Here is a 19,552-nt window from a genome sequence, read left to right as displayed (position 1 = left end):
ACTATATGAAGCAAAAACAGACAGAATTGAAGGGAGAAATAGACAATTTAACAATAATAGTTGGGGACTTCAATATTCTACTTTCAATAATGGATAGAACGATGAGGCAGAAAATAAAAAAGGATATAAAAGACTTGGACAGCACTACAAACCAACTAAATTTAATAGATATGTATAAAACACTCTACCCAACAACAGCAGAATATACATTTTCTAAATCACATATGGAACATTCTCCACAATGGATCCTATGCTACACCACAGTCTCAATAGATTTAACATGATTGACATAATACAAAGTATCTTTTCTGACTACAAAGGGAATAAATTAGAGATTAATAACAGAAAGAAATTTGAGGAAATCCTAAATACAAGGAAATTAAACAACATAATCCTAAATAATCAATGGGTCAAAGAAGAAATCACAAGAGAAATTAGAAAATACTTTAAGATAAATGAAGATTAAAACACAATATGTCAAAACACATGAGACACAACCAAAATAGTGCTTAGAAGAAAATTTGTAGCTACAAATGCCTATATTAAAAAAGATCTCAAATCGATAACATAATCTCTGCTTTCAAAAAAACTAGGAAAAAAAGAGTAAACTGAAAGAAAACAGGATGGAAAGAATAAAGAATAGAGGAAAACTATAGGCATAAATGTTTTATAGTACTTCTCAGGTATTTTTACATATTGAAGGTTTGTGGTAACCCTGCACTGAGCAAGCTTATCAGCGACATTTTTGGAATAACATTTGCTCACTTTGTGTCTCTGTCACATTTTGGTAATTCTCACAGTATTTCAGACTTTTCCATTATTATTTTGTTATGGTGATCTATGATCAGTGATCTTTAGTATTAGTATCGTAATTGTTTTGGGGTGCCACAAACTATGCCCACATAAGACAGCCAACTTAATTGATATTGTATCTGTTCTGACTGCTCTACTGACCAGTCATTCCCTCATCTCTCTCCCTCTCCTTGAGCCTCCCTATTTCCTGAGACACAACAATATTGAACTTAGACCAATTATTTTTTTTTTTTTTTTTTTTTGAACTTAGACCAATTATTAACAATGTTTATTCACCATTCTGAAAATCCTCGGGCCTTCAAGAATTTTGTTTAATCCACTCTGCCTGGGCTCTATAAATGGAACAACAAAGCCTAAATGACACCACACCTATTTGCAACATGGTTTACTGAATATTTTAAGCCCACTGTTGAGGCCTACTGCTCAGAAAAAGATTCCTTTTAAAATATGACTGCTCACCGACAGTACACCTGGTCACCTGAGAGCTCTGATGGAGATGGACAGTGAGATTCATGGTTCTCTGACTGCTAACACAACATTCATTCTGCAGCCCATGGATCAAGGAAGAATTTAGACTTTCAAGTCTTATTATTTAAGAAAAACATTTCATAAGGCCATAGCTGCCATAGATAGTGATTCCTCTGATTGATCCAGGTAAAATAATTTGAAAAGCTTCTGAAACGGATTTGCCATTCTAGATGCCATTAAGAACATGTGTAATTCATCGGAAGAGGTCAAGTAACACCATTAACAGGAGTTTGGAAGAAGTTGATTCCAACCCATATGGATGACTTTGAGGGGTTCAAGACTTCAGTGACGGAAGTCACTGCAGATGTGGTGGGACCAAGAGCACTAGAATGAGAAGTGGAGCCTGGAGATGGGACAGAATTGCTGCCATCTCAGGGTAATATTTAATGAATGACAAGTTGCTTCTTATGGATGAGCAAAGAAAGTGGTGTCTTGAGATGAATCCACTCCTGGTGAAGACGCTGTGAAGATGATTGAAATGACAACAAAGGATTTAAAATAGTATATACATTTAGTTGATAAAGCAGCAGCAGGGTTTGAGAGGACTGACTCCAATTCTGAAAGAAGTTACTGGGGGCAAAATGCTGTCAAACAGCATCGCATGCTACAGAGAAATTGTTCATGAAAGGAACAGTCAATCAATCTAGCAAATTTCACTGTTGTCTTATGTTAAGGAATTGCTGCAGCTGCCCCAGGGTTCACCAGCCGTCACCCGGATAAGTCAGCAGCCATCAAGGTTGAGGCAAGACCTTCCACCAGCAAGATTACAGCGAGCTGGAAGTTCAGATGCTGACTACCATTTTTTTAAACAATAGAGTAGTTTAAAATTAAAGTATATACGTTGTTTTTTAGATATGCTACTGCACACTTAACAGACTACAGTATAATGCAAACATAACTTTTATATGCACTAGGAAACTGAAAAATTCTCCTGACTTGCTTTATTGTAAGATTTGCTTTATTACAGTGGACTGAAACTGAACCTGCAGTATCTCTGAGGTGTGCCTGTAAATGAAATAGAAAACAGAAAAACGATAGAGGAAATCAACGAAGCCAAAAATTGGTTCTTCAGAAAGATCAATAAAATTGACAAAGCTTTAGCTAGACTGGCCAAGAAAAAAAGAACGAAGGACTCAAATTTCTAAAATCAGGCATGAAAGAGGGGTCATCACAATTGACCTCACAGAAATAAAAGGTGATGAGGGAATACCATAAGCAACGATACACCAACAAATTAGATAATCCAGAAGAAATGGGCAAATTCCTATAAAGATACAAACTACCAAAACTGACTAAGAAGAAATAGAAAACCTGAACAGACTTAGAACAGATAAAAAGATTGAATAAGTAATCAAACAAGTTCTCATGAAGAAAAGCTCAGGATGAGATGGCTTCACTGGTGAAGTCTACCGAACATTTAAAGAGAAATTAATACCAATCACACAAACTCCCCAAAAAATTATTGAGCATACTACCCATCTTGTTATTATTATATGAAGCCAGTATTTTATCCTGACACCAAAACCAAAGATCACAAGAAAACCACACATCACTACAACACCTCTTATGAATATAGATGGAGGGGCATCTGGCTGGCTCAGTCAGTAGAGCACACAATTCTTAATTTCAGGGTTGTGAGTTTGAGTCCCATGTTAGATATAGAGATTACTTGAAAATTTTCTTTAATTAAAAAAAAGAATAAAAAAGTGAATATAGATGGAAAATCCTCAATAAAATACCAGCAAACTGCATCCAGCAATGTATAAAAAGGCTTATATACTATGAACAAGTGGGATTTATCCCAGGAATCACGGTCTGTTTAATATCTGAAATTTTAAAAATATCATATTAATTTTAAAAAAAAAGGAACAAAAACCACATGATCTTCTCAATAGATACAGAAAAAGCATTTGACAAACTCTAACACTCTTTTGTGATAAAAGCACTCAATAATTTGGCATAGACGGCAACTTCCTCAATCTGATGAGAGGCATCTACATAAAACACATGGCTGATATACTTAATGGTGAAAGACCGAATGTGTCCCTCTTAAGAACAGGAACAGGGATGCCTGGGTGGCTCAGTTGGTTAAGCGGCTGCCTTCGGCTCAGGTCATGATCCCAGCGTCCTGGGATCAAGTCCCACATCAGGCTCCTTGCTTGGCGGGGAGCCTGCTTCTCTCTCTGTCTCTGCCTGCCACTCTGTCTGCCTGTGCTCACTCTCGCTCTCTCTCTCTCTCTCTCTCTGACAAATAAATAAAATCTTAAAAAAAAAAAAAAAAGAACAGGAACAAAGTAAGAATATCTGCTTTCACCACTTCTAGTCAACATTAGTCTAGAGGGTAGCCAGGATAATTAAACAAGAAATAGAAGTAAAAGGCACCCATATTGGAAAAGAAGTAAAACTATTTTCATTCAGAAATAATATGTATATAAAAAATCCCAAGGAACCTACTAAAAACTATTAGAATTAATAAACAAGTTAATCAAGATTGCACAGTATACAAAAAACAATTGTATTTCTATATGCTAGAAATGAAAAATCCAAAAATGTAAATTAAGAAAGCAATTCTACTTTCTATAGCACCACAAAGAATAAAATACTCAGAAATGAATTTAACAAAGAAATTCAAGATTTTTACACAGAGAAACCAAAACTTTCTTCAAGGAAATTAAAGAGCTAAATAAATAGAACAATATTACATGCTCATGGACTCAAAGACCTAATATTGTTAAAATGACAATAACCAGGGGTGCCTGGGTGGCTCAGACAGTTAAGCATCTGCCTTAGGCTCAGGTCATGATCCCAGGGTCCTGGGATCAAGCCCCACATTTGGATCCCTGCTCAGCGGTAAGCCTGCTTCTCCCTCTCCCACTCCCCCTGCTTGTGTTCCCTCTCTCACTGTGTCTCTGTCAAATAAATAAACAAAATCTTTTTAAAAAAATGGTAATAACCAGGGGTGCCTGGGTGGCTTGGTTGGTTAAGCATCTGACTCTTGGTTTTGGCTCAGGTCATGATCTCAGGGTTGAGAAACTGAGCCCCATGTTGGGCTCTGTGCACAGCAGGGAGTCTGCTTAAGATTCTGTCTCACCCTTTCCCTTTGTGTCTCCCCCTCCCCAAATAAATAAATAAAATCTTTTAAAAACAAAAATAAAATGGCAATGGCCACCAAATATATCTACAGATTCAAAATAATCCCTAACAAAATCCCAGCTGGCATTTTTGTAGAAGTTGACAAGCTGATTCTAAAATTCATATGGAAATGCCGGGGTGCCAGAATAACTGAAACAATCTTAAAAAACAAGAACAAAGTTCAACTCACATTTCCCAGTTTCAAAACTTACTACAAAGCTGCACTAATCAGGACAGTGTGTTACTTGCATTAGGATAGAGATATAGATCAATGGAATACAATTTAAAGACCAGAAATAAACCTATACCTTTTTTTTTTTAAAGATTTTATTTATTTATTTGTCAGAGGGAGAGAGAGAGTGAGCACAGGCAGACAGAGTGGCAGAGGGAGAAGCAGGCTCCCCGCGGAGCAAGGAGCCCGATGCGGGACTGGATCCCAGGACGCTGGGATCATGACCTGAGCCGAAGGCAGCCGCTTAACCAACTGAGCCACCCAGGCATCCCAATAAACCTATACCTTTATGGTCAATTGACTTTTGACAAATGTGCCAAGACAATTACTTGGGAGAAGAATAGTCTTTCCAACTGCCAGTGCTGGGACAACTAGATAGCCACATGTAAAAGAATAAAGTTAAAGCCCTACCTCATACCACATACAAAGATTAACTCAAAATGGAGCAGATACCCAAATGTAAGAGCTTAATCTATAAAATTCTTAGAAGACAATATAGGAATAAATCCTCATACCTTTGAGTTAGGCAATGGCTTCTTAAATACAACATCAAAAGCACAAGCAAAAACAAAGAGAGAGAGAGAGAGAGAGAGAGATATTGGATTTCATCAAAATTAAGAATTTTGTCCTGCAAATAATACCATAAGGAAAGGGAAAATATATCCCACAGATTGAGAGAGACTATCTGCAAATCATTTATCTAATAAGTGATGTGTATAGGATATATAAAGAATTCTTATAACACCATAATAAAAAGAATAATAACTCAATTAAAATTTGAAAAAGGAGGGGCGATTGGGTGGCTCAATTGGTTGAGTGTCTGTCTTTGACTTGCACCATCAGCCCAGGGTCCCATAATTGAGTACCCACACCAGGCTCCCTGCTGGGCAGGGGAGGAAGTCTGCTTCTCCCTCTCCTTCTGCCCCTCCCTCTGCTTGTTCTCTCTCTCTCTCAGATAAATGAATAAAATCTTCTTTGAAAAAGGTGGCACCTGGGTAGCTCAGTGGATTAAAGCCTCTGCCTTTGGCTCAGGTCATGATCCCAGGGTCCTGAGATCGAGCCCCGCATAGGGTTCTCTGCTCAGCAGGGAGCCTGCTACCTCCCCCTTTCTCTCTCTGCTTGCCCCTCTGCCTACTTGTGATCTCTGTCTGTCAAATAAATAAATAAAAATCTTTAAAAAAAAAGTTGAAAAAGGATCTGATATAGACATTTCTTCAAAGAAGATAAGCAAATGTCCAATAAGTACATACAAAGGCCCTCGATATCATTGGTCATTAGAAAAATGCAAATCAAAACCACAATAAGATTCTATCTCACACTCACTAAAATGGCTATCATAAAAAAGATCATAATAAGGGTTGGCAAGGATGTATAAAAACTGGAATCCTCATACACTGCTGGTGGGAATGTAAAATTATGCAGACCCTTGGAGATAAAAGGTTACAAGTTACTCAAAATGTTAAAAATAGAGTTACCATATAATCTAACAATTCCACTTTCAGGTATATACCCAAGAGAAATGAAAACATATGTATGCAGAAAATCTGTACACCAATGTTCAAAACATTATTATTCATAATAGCCAAAAAGTGGAAAAAAACAAATTTCCATTGATGGTCTGATGAATGGTCAAAGAAAATGTGAACTATTCAAGCCAAAGCAATCTTGAAGAATAAAAATATAACTGGCACTATCGCAATTCCAGACTTCAAGTTATATTACAAAGCTGTAGTAATCAAAACAATATGTTACTGGCACAAAAGTAGACACAGAGATCAATGGAACAGAATAGGAAACCCAGAAATAAACTCACAGTTATATGGTCAATTAATCTTCAACAAAGCAGGAAAGAATACGTAATTAGGAAAAGACAGTCTCTTCAACAAATGGCTTTGGGAAAACTGGACAGCTACACTCAAGGAATGAAACCACATTCTTACACCATACACAAAAATAAACTCAAATTGGAATAAAGATCTAAATGTGAGACCTGAAGCAATAAAAATCCTAGGAGAGAGCACAGGCAGTAACCTCTCTGGCATTAGCCATAGCAACTTTTTCTAGATAGGTCTTCTGAGGCAAGGGGCACAAGAGCAAAAATAAACTATTGGAACTACATCAAAATAAAAAGCTTCTGCACAGCAAAAGGAACAATACACAAAACTAAAAGGCAACCTGTGGAATGGGAGAAGATATCTGCAAATAATGTATCCGACAAAAGGTTAATATCCAAAATATATAAAGAACTTATCAAACTCAACATCCAAAAAAACAAATAATCGAATTTTAAAAACGGGCAGAAGACAAGAACAGACATTTCTCCAAAGACGACATCCAGATGGCCAACAGGCACATGAAAAGATGCTCATCATCACTTACCATCAGGGAAATGCAAATCAAAACCACCATGAGCTATTAACTCACACTTTCAGAATGGCTAAAATCAACAACACAGGAAACAACAGGTGTTGGTGAGGATGTGGAGAAACGGGAACCCTCACGCACTGTTGGTGGGAACGCAAACTGGAGCAGACACTGCGGAAAATAGTACAGAGGGTCTTCAAAAAGTTAAACATAGAAATACCTTACAATCCAGCAATCGTACTACTGGGTATTTACGCAACGAATACAAGAACACTAATTCAAAGAGATACATGCATCCCTATGTTTATAGAAGCATTATTTACAATACTCAAGATATGGAAGCAACACAAGTGTCCATCAGTTGATGAATAGATAAAGAACAGTGATATATATACACAATGGAATACTACCCAGCCATAAAAAAGAATTAAATCTTACCATTTGCAATAGCATGGATGAAGCTAGAGAATACTATGCTAAGGGAAATCAGTCAGAGAAAGACAAATACCATACGATTTCACTCATATGTGCAATTTAAGAAACAAAACAAATGAACAAAGGAAAAGAGAGAAAGAGAGAGGCAAACCAAGAAATAGACCCTGAACCATAGAGAACAAAGTGATGGTTCCCAGAGGGGTGGTAGGTGGGAGGGGATGGGTGAAATAGGTGATGGGGATGAAGGAGGGTACTTGTGCTGAGCACAGGATGATATCTGGAATTGTTAAATCACTATATTGTACACGTGAAGCTAATGTAATACTATGTGTTCACTGTACTGGAATTAAAACCTTAAAAAAATTTTCTTAATTAAAAAAAAAAGAAAATGTGGTCTATTCATGTAATGGAATATTACTCAGCCATAATAAGGAATGAAGCATTCATACATGTTACATTAATGAACCTCAAAAACATTGTGCTTAGTGAAAGAAGCCAGTCACAGAAGACCACATATTGTGTGATCCCATTTACATGAAATGTCCGGAAGAGGTAAAATTTAGAGAGACAGAAAGAGAAAGCAGACTACTGGTTGCCTAGAGTTGTGATGGGGGGAAGTGACTGGTGACTGCTAATGGGTTCAAGTTGTCCTTTTAGGATGGCACAAATGTTTTAAAACTAGATTATTTTGGAACACTGAAAAAAAATAAAATTAAATTAAATTTAAAAAAAGAAAAGAAGAAACTAGGTTATAGTGATGGTTGCACAACTCTATAAATATCCTATCGGTGAATTAAACTGGTCAACTTCATGGTATGTGAATTATGTCTCAACAAAGCTGTTAAAATAAATTAATTTGAGATTAACTACTAACATAATAAAATATAATATGATATAAACTTGTTGTGGAGACATTCTTCTAACAAAGATGAAAATCCAAAAGATATGATGAAATTATATACAAAAATGTGATTTCATAGAACTAAAGCAAAATGAAGACACCAACAAAATATATGCAACGTAACTGTAAAAATCCTCTATCCCTCATTTGCAAAGAACTCCTAAAAATTGATCAGAAAATGACAAACAACCCAATGTAAAATGGAGGAATAATACAAATAGGAAATTCAAAGAAGAGAAAAACGCAATGTCCAAAAACATAAGATGGGCAAACTCAGCTATATAAAAAGTGCTAATTAAAACAATGAGATTTACCATTTTGATCCAACAGCTTGGCAAAAATCAAGAAGTGTAGTAATATCTGAGACTAACAAGGATGTGGAAAAGTTGGTATGTTGTTTTTCAGACTGTTAATTGTTAAAACTCTTTTGGAGTATCCAGCAAAATTTTAAACCATAAATCCATAAACTCTACATTTTGAAATTTTATGTAAAAGAAGTACTAAAACTTATGGCTGTATGCATGCATGTGTGTATGTATGTAGGTGTATACACACACACACACACACACACACACACGGAGAAGTATTTGTTCTATACAACATTGCTTTTTTTTTTTCTTTGTGTACACATTTAGTTTTATTGTAACAAAGCAACTTGTACACTTTTAACGTTTAAAACTGAGCATTGCTTTTAAGTGCAAAACCCTGGAACCAATCTGGATGGCCATCAATTGAGGAAGATTTTGTCACTCCATAATTTTTATGGCACATCTACTAGAAAGATTGAGTTAGGACTATGTGTATTCACTTGGAGTAATGTTCATGATACCATCTTTAGAGAAAAAGTCAGTTGTAGAGTGTGCTGTGTGATTCTATCTTTGTTTAAAAAAAAAAAAGTATGTATGTTGCAAATTGCCTTTCTCCTTCCCCTCTGGGATCTGCACTGGATGAGGGAAAGGACTTTTGCCTATTTTGTTCATTGCTCTATCGTCTGTGCCTGGTACAGTGTGTGATACATAGGAGGTGCTCAACATTTTTTAAATTCGATGAACATAATGGTTTGTTTATTCTTGTAGAGCAAGAAAAGGGAAGAAATGTCCACTCTGGGCTATCAATTTCAGTTGCCTCTGGGGAAAAGGATCATTAAGAAGGAGGGGGAGAGAAGATCATTAGCATGTTCTGTATACATCTTTGCTTGGTCTCACTTGTTAACAACAAGCATACTCATTTTATAATGAAAACTTCTTAAAAAGATCACGTTGAATGGGGAAAAGGAAGATAAGCTATGGAAACCATCACACGGAGAGACACTCAACTCTTGTCATTCTATGCTTCCGGGTAGAAAAGAAACCAAGAGGCAAGAGCACACAGGGCTGTTTGGGGGACAGGGAGGGCTGTTGGGTATGGGACCAGGTGGATGTGGGGACCTTCTTTTCTTTACATTCAATTAGAGGCTGCTCATAGACACTAACTGCTTTACCCACTTAAAGAGACATATGAATTGAAAATTGCTCCTCTTGGTTTCAAATATGAATGCGTTCACCGCTTGGTGTCTGGAACTAATTCTATTGTGTTTATACCAATGAGTGACCAGTAAGGAGTTGTCTTCACTCTCGTGGCTGCTCTTAGTCACTCTGGGCTGGTTCTACTGGGTCACCAGTAGCAGCGCTCAGAATTCTCCTCGGAGCATACATACCTTTGGTAGAGAGGCCTCGAGCACGTTGCCCTAGTTACTTGGTACTGGAAAAATCGAGGGGTCATATCACAGCACAGTTTGATGTAAGCTCCTCGATTGCTGCCTTCTTCATAATAATTAGAAGCAGAAAATACCGTAACAACCTGATTAAAGAAAAAGAGGGCCAGGTTCACATAGAGTTCGTTCTCAAAAGGTCCTTCAGTAAAGGCAGAAATAGCTCCATTCCTAAAAAAGCAAAAATCAAAGTTCCAAATCCATACAAATGACCCAAGTCTGACAGGATTTTCTGTGATTCCACTGGAGAGCGACAAGGCATCAAAATCAGTGTTCCCGGGAATACGAACTTCCAGCCACTCACCCCCATAGGGCGTAGCCTTGCCATCCTGTGTACAATTCCAGTTCCATACCTTAGAAATCTACTTGACGCTTGGTTTTGCAAATTCCAATTTTCCAAGCTGGTAATGCCTTTGCTTTCTTTCCTTGTGATACTTGAGTGTTCAAAATAAAACTCCTCTACTGTCAGGCTTTCTCTTTTGCTCCAAATGTAGAGGGCTTGGGACCCTGCACAAAACCAGTCCTTCAAGGGCAGAGAAAGTAGTGGCCCGAATACAGAGTGGCCAGGACCACTCTGCTGGGAAGGAACCAGCTCTGGGGCCATGGATGGGGATGGCGGGGTAACCCTGGTCGTGGACAGGAGCTTGGGCCCAGTACAAAGAAACCTTAAATAATACTTGCCTTCACTATCTCACAACCTGAGTAGGAGCCGAAAATGGACTAATGGGAGTTAAGAAAAGTGAAAGCCTTGAAACAGAGATGCCACATGGTTTGGTATTCTGTTTTATTTATTGCAATTCTCTGGTAGAAAAGGGACATCCCAAGACAACCTGGAATGAGAAACCCGCTCCTCAGCCCTCTTCCGGCCTTACCAGGCACCACGACGGAAGGAGCACGACACACTCCATTTCAGCGTCCGCAGCTACACTGACCACAGCGGGCGTCTCGCTAGAGCTCACCTGCTCAATGAGGAGAAGCGAGGCGGGTTTTGTGGCTCTGCCCTGCACAGGGCAAGTACAGAAGGTAAAAGAGAGCCAGCCAGACTCACTGCTGCCTTCGACAGGCTCTGTGAGGGTAAGTACCTTCTCCACCGGGCTGCACCAGAAAGCCCGGTGATTAATTTGATTAATGAATTGATTTGATTTGATTTTTTAATTTTAATTTAATTATTAATTTAATCAAATTAATAATTTGATTAATAAATTGATTGATTACTAAAGAAGGCAGCCTGTCCGTGGGTGCGCTTAGAGCTACGTGTCAGAATTTCTATCTCTGGGATTTGGGAAAATCAGGGAAATAAGCCAAATAGCTCTTCGGGTGAGGCACACTGGGGCCTCTTCAGACAACCTGTGTGAACCTTGTAGTCTCCTGTTTCTGTGTACCAAAGCGTGGCCTCCTGTTTGGGTGTTGAGGAAGACACCTTCCCATGAGCCTCTAGGTAAGATGCATCCTGGGAAGAAAAACTGCCTGGGGCGAGGATGTGTGTGATGCTGCCACCACCACCGTCCGCTTACCTTCCCGTCATGGCAGATTTCATACCCTTCGGGCTTACATTCATGAGACCTGATGAGCATCTTCAACTGAAACTTATTAAGAACCTTGGAGGTGATATCTGGTCCAAAATAACAGCCTCCTCCGCGACTTGTGTTCGGGTAACAGCCTCTCTTGCCTCTGGGATCACTCCACAGAATATCGATAACCTTTGGGCAACAAACCAGATTAGGCTGCTATTCATAAGCGAGAGTCTGTCTTTCTAGATTCCAGCTTATTTGCCAGAAATATTACCCCAAGTGATCCCAGAGTCTGTTCCTCGTTCCTCCTTCAAACTTGGTGTGGACTCATCTCCTCCATGAATCTCTTCCACAATACCTGTAATGCCCACAGTCACCGCAATCCCTGTCCACTCATCCCCAATGACCAGCGCAGCCATACTTCATAATCACGAAGAATCAGCCTTTGCTGTTTTTGGTCTGTCTTCAGAAATCTGTTTTTTTTTTAAAGTGTTTATTTATTTATTTGACAGAGAAAGAGATCACAAGTAGGCAGAGAGAGGGGGAAGCAGGCTCGCTGCTGAGCAGAGAGCCTAACGCAGGACTCGATCCCTGAGATCATGACCTGAGCCGAAGGCAGAGGCATAACCCACTGAGCCACCCAGGTGCCCCGACTTTAAAAATCTTATCATGATCGTTTCACAATTGCTGAATCTACCAAGGTCTTTTCTCTTGCTCTTTTTAAAAAATTTTTATTTATTTATTTGAGAGAGAATGAGAGTGACAGAGCACAAGTGGGGAGGGGGGGAGAACAGCAGAGGGAGAGGGAGAAACAGGCTCCCCGCTGAACAGGGAGCCCAGTGTGGGGCTCGATCCCAGGACCCTGGGAGCATGACCTGAGCTGAAGGAAGACATTTAAACGACTGAGCCACCCAGGTGCCCCTCAAGGTCTTTTCTCTTAAAAGAGCTACATTGTCATGTTCCAAGGAGAAAACAGTTCCCCACAGAGAGCACACATTAGAGGTTCTTAATATGTTCAAAGAGGTAAGGTAGGTCTCCCAGCTGTGGCTTTGGCCCTGGTTTTTGTCCTGTTGAGCAGATAGCATGAGGAAGACTTTCTCCCAGCACAAATATCGACAAGGGTTCATCCGAGAGAACTTCCTAAGTCATCTCCTTCCCTTTTTGTCCCGTTGATAGAAACATTCTCAGTTCCACTGACTGGTTTCCACAATGTGTCCTCCTAAATCCACAAGTATTTTATTAGCATAACATTTCCTTTTGGGGCTGAAAGAGGAAAACGCAGCCTACATGATGCCCAAGACTGAAGATCCAGGTTTCTAAGAATATTTTTCATTGTTCTGATCTACGTATAATGTTTCTTTATCTAAACTCCTATAGGCATTAAAGCAGTAGCGAGGAAAACTAGCTTTGTCACTAAAGCTGTGCAGCCTCGAGAAAACTCTCTGGGTCTCAGTTTCCAGATCTTTGAAAGTGGGGGTTTGGGCCAGGTGACTTGTAAAGTATCTCAAAGTTCTAACGGACTATGACTATGACTATGACTCTAAGAGTCTGTCTTTTCCCTGTGTTTGTTCTGCAGGCTTGAAGGACCATGCATTTTAAGTTCTGCAGTTCCCCGGACAAGTCCAAGTTAGGTCTTAAGAAGAGAACCAGAAATGGTTGTCCCAGTAAACTGGACTGTATACCCATTTATAGGTCTGATATTGAAGGGGAGCTAGAAATAAGTGAGGAAGAAGACAGAGAAGCGCAGAACTGGTAGAAGAACTTTGGAATGATAAGCACCTGGTCAGAGCCTGTAGCAACCCTCCATTAGGCATGAACCAGACACTTGGGGAATTTTTGATGATTGACAGCAGCGAGAGCTAAAACCACCCAAAGAAGATTCAGACCCGGATTCTCCTTTCTCCCCTATTGAATTCCAACACTGGCACAATCCTACCCTACAAATAAATACAATGGAGCCCATTTACTTTGGTGGTGTTTATGATAAAACAAACACTTGCATTGGCATATCTGGCTCTTACACCATGAATTCATGTTTGGGGGTCCTGATTTGACCTTTAGTATAAGGAAGGCAGAGACATGGAACACAAGGAATTGTGTTTTATAAGGAGGGGATTCAGTTTTAAATTCTCGCATGAAATGCAAGTCATTTATAGCCAAAATTACTCCCGGAAAACCTTTTAAATTACCCTTAATGCGCACTACACATGATTTAATACACTAATATGGACGTGAGAATATTTTATATAAGTGACAGTGTACAATGGGATAAATAAGCTTTATGACAATACAATTTTACATACTTTTCTCCTTTTTGTCATATACATGTAGTTGAAATTTACATAAATTCAATGTATGTGACGGACTCTATTGAACTCTATTGAATAAGCACTGACCGAAGAGTTAGTTCCTCAAGCGTCCCCTGTGTCATGTTGGGCAAATCACTGAACCTATTTGAGCTTTAGTTGGCTCATCAATGAAATGAGAAAGATATAGCAAACATTCATTTTTCTTTGGCTCAAAGTCAAAGTCTATATTCATTATAGAGATGAATGTCTTCAGAATCATCCATTCCATGAGTTTGCATTTTTTTTCTGTCTAGAACTCATTCACCTGACTCTGTTGAGCCAGACTGTGGCTATAATACAGATTTGATCCTGAGATCCTTTGTTAGTGAAAACAAATTCCTCTGCAGAGACAAGTCTCTTTCCTTCCAACAACATCCTCTCCTCTGAAATGCAAAGGCCTTGTGAGTGGTAAGTGCATGAAAGACTAGTTATTTACAACATTCTTTCCTGAAAATTTTCGGACCAAAAACTGGGAAAGTTCTACTGAATGACAGTTTTTATAGGCCCTGGTCGACAAAAATCTATTCGTGTCTCAGCCTTTAAACCTCCTAAATCCAAAATAAATCCAGCAAGAAGTGCCCTGGGCTGTCTGCAGCTCTAAATAATCCAGTTCCCAAAAGTATGTCTTGGGGGAGAGTTAATAGCTCCAAAAAGGTGTATCTAAACGCTTCATTTCTAAGACTCTAAAGCTACAGAGTAACTCTTCTTTTGTATTTTCCCTTGGTGATGTGTCCTCCTTCTGGCTTTTGGGACATGTCGTTTGAAAAGCTGTGCTCGACCCAAACCTTCCAGCCAAACCGAAACTGCTTTAGATGCCTACTCCTTGTTTCATTGCCTCCCTGGATAAGGAGACACTGACGCAGTTCATTTTCTTTTTGAGACCCCCCAAGCACTCCGAAGTCATCTTTCCCTTTGGAAAAGGTGCATGGGTGTTAAAGGCGGGCCAGGAATCCATCCTCCTCTATGGCTCAGTGACTAGCCAAGTGACTACGAACAAGCCATTTCCCTCTCGGGAGCCTGCACGAGAGGCCGACCACCCTATCTAAAATTACAGCTCCGTCCTCCACCTCCAGTTCTCCTGATACTCCCAACCTTGTTCTGGTTTTAATTTTTTTCTGTAGAACTGCCCACTTAACATATTATGTAATTGACTTGCTTTTTGTTATATTATTATTTAACTCCTCCCCTAGCATGTAAGCTTCATGAGGTAACAGACCTTCGGTCACTGACATTCTCCAAAGTCTAGAACAGTGCAGCTGTTGAATAAATACTTGTTAAATGAGTGAATTAAGAGAAAAGAGTCACTCAGGAAATAAATAATTAAAATTATTTTTTAAACCTCTCTGGTCTTCTTGCTGCAAGTCGGTCCTAAAGGAAGGGTATCACGCTCGTCTCTATATAGTGACATAGCAATGAGTATGTATATACCCCACATATCAGTGAACATAAGATAAAACTTAAATTATAGCACTCTGCCAAGAATCATGCACTTCTGTGAGTAGGGGACAAATAAGGAGCCTATGACGTTTATTATAACATAGCTCATAGCTATTGAGTAATAAAGTATGAAATCTGGTTTTCTCTGGAAATTTCAACTCTAGCTAACTAAAGTATCCATGCCCACTTTGTACCAGCAACTGAGAGGAAGAAAACGTAAGGGTACAAGTGAAATTATTAAAATAATGGGAATGAGATTCTGGTCCATTTTACCCAGTGATGTACATGGAGTCGGCAAGATGCCTTCATGTCTATATTGTTGGGGTGGTGGGAAGTTCTGTTACAGAATAATGATCCCCAGTCCCCTCCCTCCCCTTTCTTAAGACTCCATCTCTCTAGAATTCTAACTTATCTAGGCTTCCAGAGGCCAGAATTTTCTTTTTGTGCAACTCCAATCTCTTTGGTATCATCCTTTTTATTCACCATCCTAGAAGTGCTTGTTGTAACCTTTGGTCTTTGGAATTTGGATCTCAGAATCTAAGGCGGTATCCTTTACTACTTGCTATAGGTTGTCTCTTGTACTTCGTGATTTTTAAATACTTTGGACGCACAAGCTGTTGGTGAATTCTATTTCTCTCTTCCTACCTCTTCTCCCTCCCTCTCGATCTCCCTACCTCTCTCTCTCCCCTCACTGATTAGAAGATATTTTACAACAGAAATCACATTTTAGTCAACACTTTCAGCAGTCAAGGCATAAGAGTACAGAGTCAAGAAATAGAGGCTTCTTAGAGGTAAGCAATCAGAAGAAAGCTGATGGTTCCACGATACTAATAGCAAGAGTGGACTAGACCAAAGTTTCACCGACAGAATCAGGGAAAGGGCAGTTGAGAAGAGCCTCCAAGGGCCAGAATAAGCCTCAACGATTGTACTACCCTGCAGCTGCAAAGGAGACAGACTTTAATAGGATCAGATTGTGGAGCAATTCCTGAGCCCTGGGGCATTGTTAAGAACACTAGCACAATTAGCCAGCAATTAGTGAAGACCAACAGCTGCGTCTAATACAAATAGAGGCAGGTGCACCAAAGCTTAGAGGGAAATCAGGGAAAGAGACCATAAAAGAGAGCCTACCTAAAACTACAATGGCTGCACGCCCACTCCCCCCAACCCAACCCCGGTTGTCAGGGAAACTGTGCATGCTCCAGGCGGCCCCCGGTGAAGAGTGACATCAGAGACTACACACTGAGAGGTCGGTCACAGACTTCACTGACCTAGTCAAGTCAAGCACTAAACAAATGAGTGAAAACGCAAATAACAACAGTAAGCCCCAGAGGAGCATGGGAATAACTATCTAGAGTTACTACAATATATTACTTAAAATGCCCAGTTTTCAACAAAAGAGTTATAGGACATGCAAAGAAAAAAATACACAAGGAAAAACAAGCAGTTTTTCCTGAAATCTCCTTTGAGGCAAATAGGTGTTGACTTAGCAGACAAAGATTTCAAAGCAACTATTATAAATATATTCAAAGACAGATAAATATATTCAAAGACAGACAGATATATATATCTGTATATCTGTCTATATATATAGCACTCCACTTAACAGGAATCGAATACATTTTCTTCTCCAGAGCACATGGAGCATTCTCCAAGATAGACCATACACTATCCATAAAAAAAGCCTCACTATGTTTTCGAAGGATTTAAATCATATAAAGTATGTTCTCCAACCAAAATTGAATTCAAGTAGAAAGCAGTAAGAGAGAGGGGCACCTGGGTGGCTCAGTGGGTTAAGCCTCTGCCTTTGGCTCAGGTCATGATCTCAGGGTCCTGGGATTGAGCCCCACATCGGGCTCTCTGCTCAGCAGGGAGCCTGCTTCCTCCTCTCTCTCTGCCTAGCTCTCTGCCTGCTTGTGATCTCTCTCTGTCAAATAAATAAATAAATAATCTTAAAAAAAATTTTTAGAAAGCAGTAAGAGAAAGAAATATGAGAAATTCACAAATATGCAGAAGCTAAATAACATGCTGCTAAATAATGTACGGGTTAAAGAAGGAAATCACAAGGGAAATTAGAAAATACTTTGAGATGGATGAAAATGAAAGCAAAACATGGCAAAACTTACAGGATGGAGCTAAGGTAGTAGTTACAGGGAAATTTATAGCTTCATTACAAAAGGCAAGTGATCTCAAATTAATGACATTACCTTTCACCTTAGGAAATGAGAAAAAGAAGAGCAAACGAAATCTAAAGCAAACAGAAAAACGGAAATAACAAAGATTAGGGTAGAAATAAATGATGGAGAGAATAGAAAATAATAAAGGAAGTCAATAAAACAAAAAATTGGTTTTGTGAAAAGATCAATAAAATTAACAAACCTTAGTGAGACTGACCAAGGAAAAAAAGAGACTCAACTGGCTAAAATTAGGAATGAAAGAGGTGACAGCACTACCGACTCTATGTATATTTAAATATATATATATTACAAACAACAAGATAAATTAGATGAAATGGACAGATTCCAACGAAGAGAAACTATCAGGACTACCAACATACAAACTACTCAAGAAGAAATAAAAAATCCGAATAGAACTATAGCAAGAAAGAAGACCAAATTGGTAATATTTTAAATTCCTACAAAGAAAAGCCCAGGCTCAGATCGTTTCACTGATGGATTCTACCAAACATTTGAAGAAAAATTATTATCAGTCCTTCATAAACTCCTCCAACAACTGGAAGAGGACCTAATGCTTCCCAACTCATCCTACGAGGCCAGTCTTACGCTAATACCAAAGACATCACAAGAAAACTACAGAACACACTTATGAATATAGATGTAAAATCCTTTTAAAAAATTAGCAAACTGAAGTGAGCAATATATAAAATGGATTACACACCATGACTAAGTGGGATTTGTCCCAGGAATGTAAGGTTGGTTTAAATAAATCAATGTAATACGCCATATTGATAGAATAAAGAGCAAACCATAAGATCATCTTAATAGATACAAAAAAATCATTTGACAAAATCCAACGCTCTTCCATGATAAAAACATTCAACAAAGTAGGCACAGAAGGGAACCTCCTCATGATGAAGGGCAGCTAATATACTTAATGGTGAAAGACTGAATGCCTTCCCCTAATATCAGGAATAAGAAAAGGATGTCTATCTACTCTCACCAGTTCTATTCAACGCCATACTGGAGGTTCTAGACAGGGTTATTAAGGAAGAAAAAGAAATAAAAGGCAGCCAGTTTGAGGAAGAAGCAAAATTATCTCTATTCACAGATAACATGCTCATGTATATAGAAAGTCCCAAGGAACCACTAAAAATCATTAGAATGAATAAACAGGCTTATCAATGTTTATAACATGAGATCAGTATACATAAGTCAACTGTATTTCTAAAGGTAATTTAAAAAACAATTCTGTTTTACAATAACATCACTTGAGCAAAACAAGTGCCTCAGTGTACATTATTACAAAACACTGTTGATATTAAAGATCTAAATACATGGAAAGACATTCCATGTTCATGGAATTGGGTATATAATATTGTTAAGGTTGCAATAAGAACACAGATTCAAAGCGATTCCTATCAAAATCCCATCTGTCTTTTGGTAGAAATTGACAAGCTGACCCTAAAATTCATATGGAAATTCAAGGGACCCAGAACAGTCAAAACAATCTTTTTTTTTCCTTGAAGATTTTATTTGTTTATTTGAGAGAGAGAATGATAGAGAGAGCATGAGAGGGGAAGGGCAGAGGGAGAAGCAGACCCCTTGCTGAGGAGGGAGCCCCACTGCCGATGGCCCGATCTGGACTCCAGGATCATGACCTGAGCTGAAAGTAGTCACTCAACCAACTGAGCCACCCAGGCGCCCCCATTCAAAACAATCTTGAAAAGGAACAACAAAACAGAACTCACATTTTCTAGTTTCAAAACTTTCTACAAAGCTACAGTATTCAAAACTGTGTAGTGCTGATGTAAGGGTAGGCATATAGATCAAGCAGTAGAATTAAGAGTCTAGAAATAAACCTTCATATTTATGGTCTGTTGATTTTTGATAAAAGTGCCAAGAAAATTCAATGAGAATCGTCCTT

The 19,552-nt window shown here is 38.8% G+C and overlaps 1 protein-coding gene across 1 annotated transcript in view; it reads right to left on the bottom strand.

Annotated features, from left to right (window-relative positions):
* PPEF1 (protein phosphatase with EF-hand domain 1) overlaps window positions 1-19,552 on the bottom strand; it is a gene marked incomplete at its 5' end in the record, with an annotated part of 97,883 nt that overhangs the window by 10,927 nt on the left and 67,404 nt on the right. The window contains 2 exons of the mRNA XM_080795695.1: window positions 10,102-10,244; window positions 11,670-11,855. Of these exons, the coding sequence (XP_080651821.1) occupies window positions 10,102-10,244; window positions 11,670-11,855 (329 nt within the window). The remainder of the gene's footprint in view (window positions 1-10,101; window positions 10,245-11,669; window positions 11,856-19,552) is intronic.

Source organism: Martes martes (assembly GCF_963455335.1).
Source record: "Martes martes genome assembly, chromosome: X".
Lineage (NCBI taxonomy): Eukaryota > Metazoa > Chordata > Mammalia > Carnivora > Mustelidae > Martes > Martes martes.
Note: the sequence above shows the minus strand (reverse complement) of the source record. Positions and strands in the feature narration are given on the sequence as shown.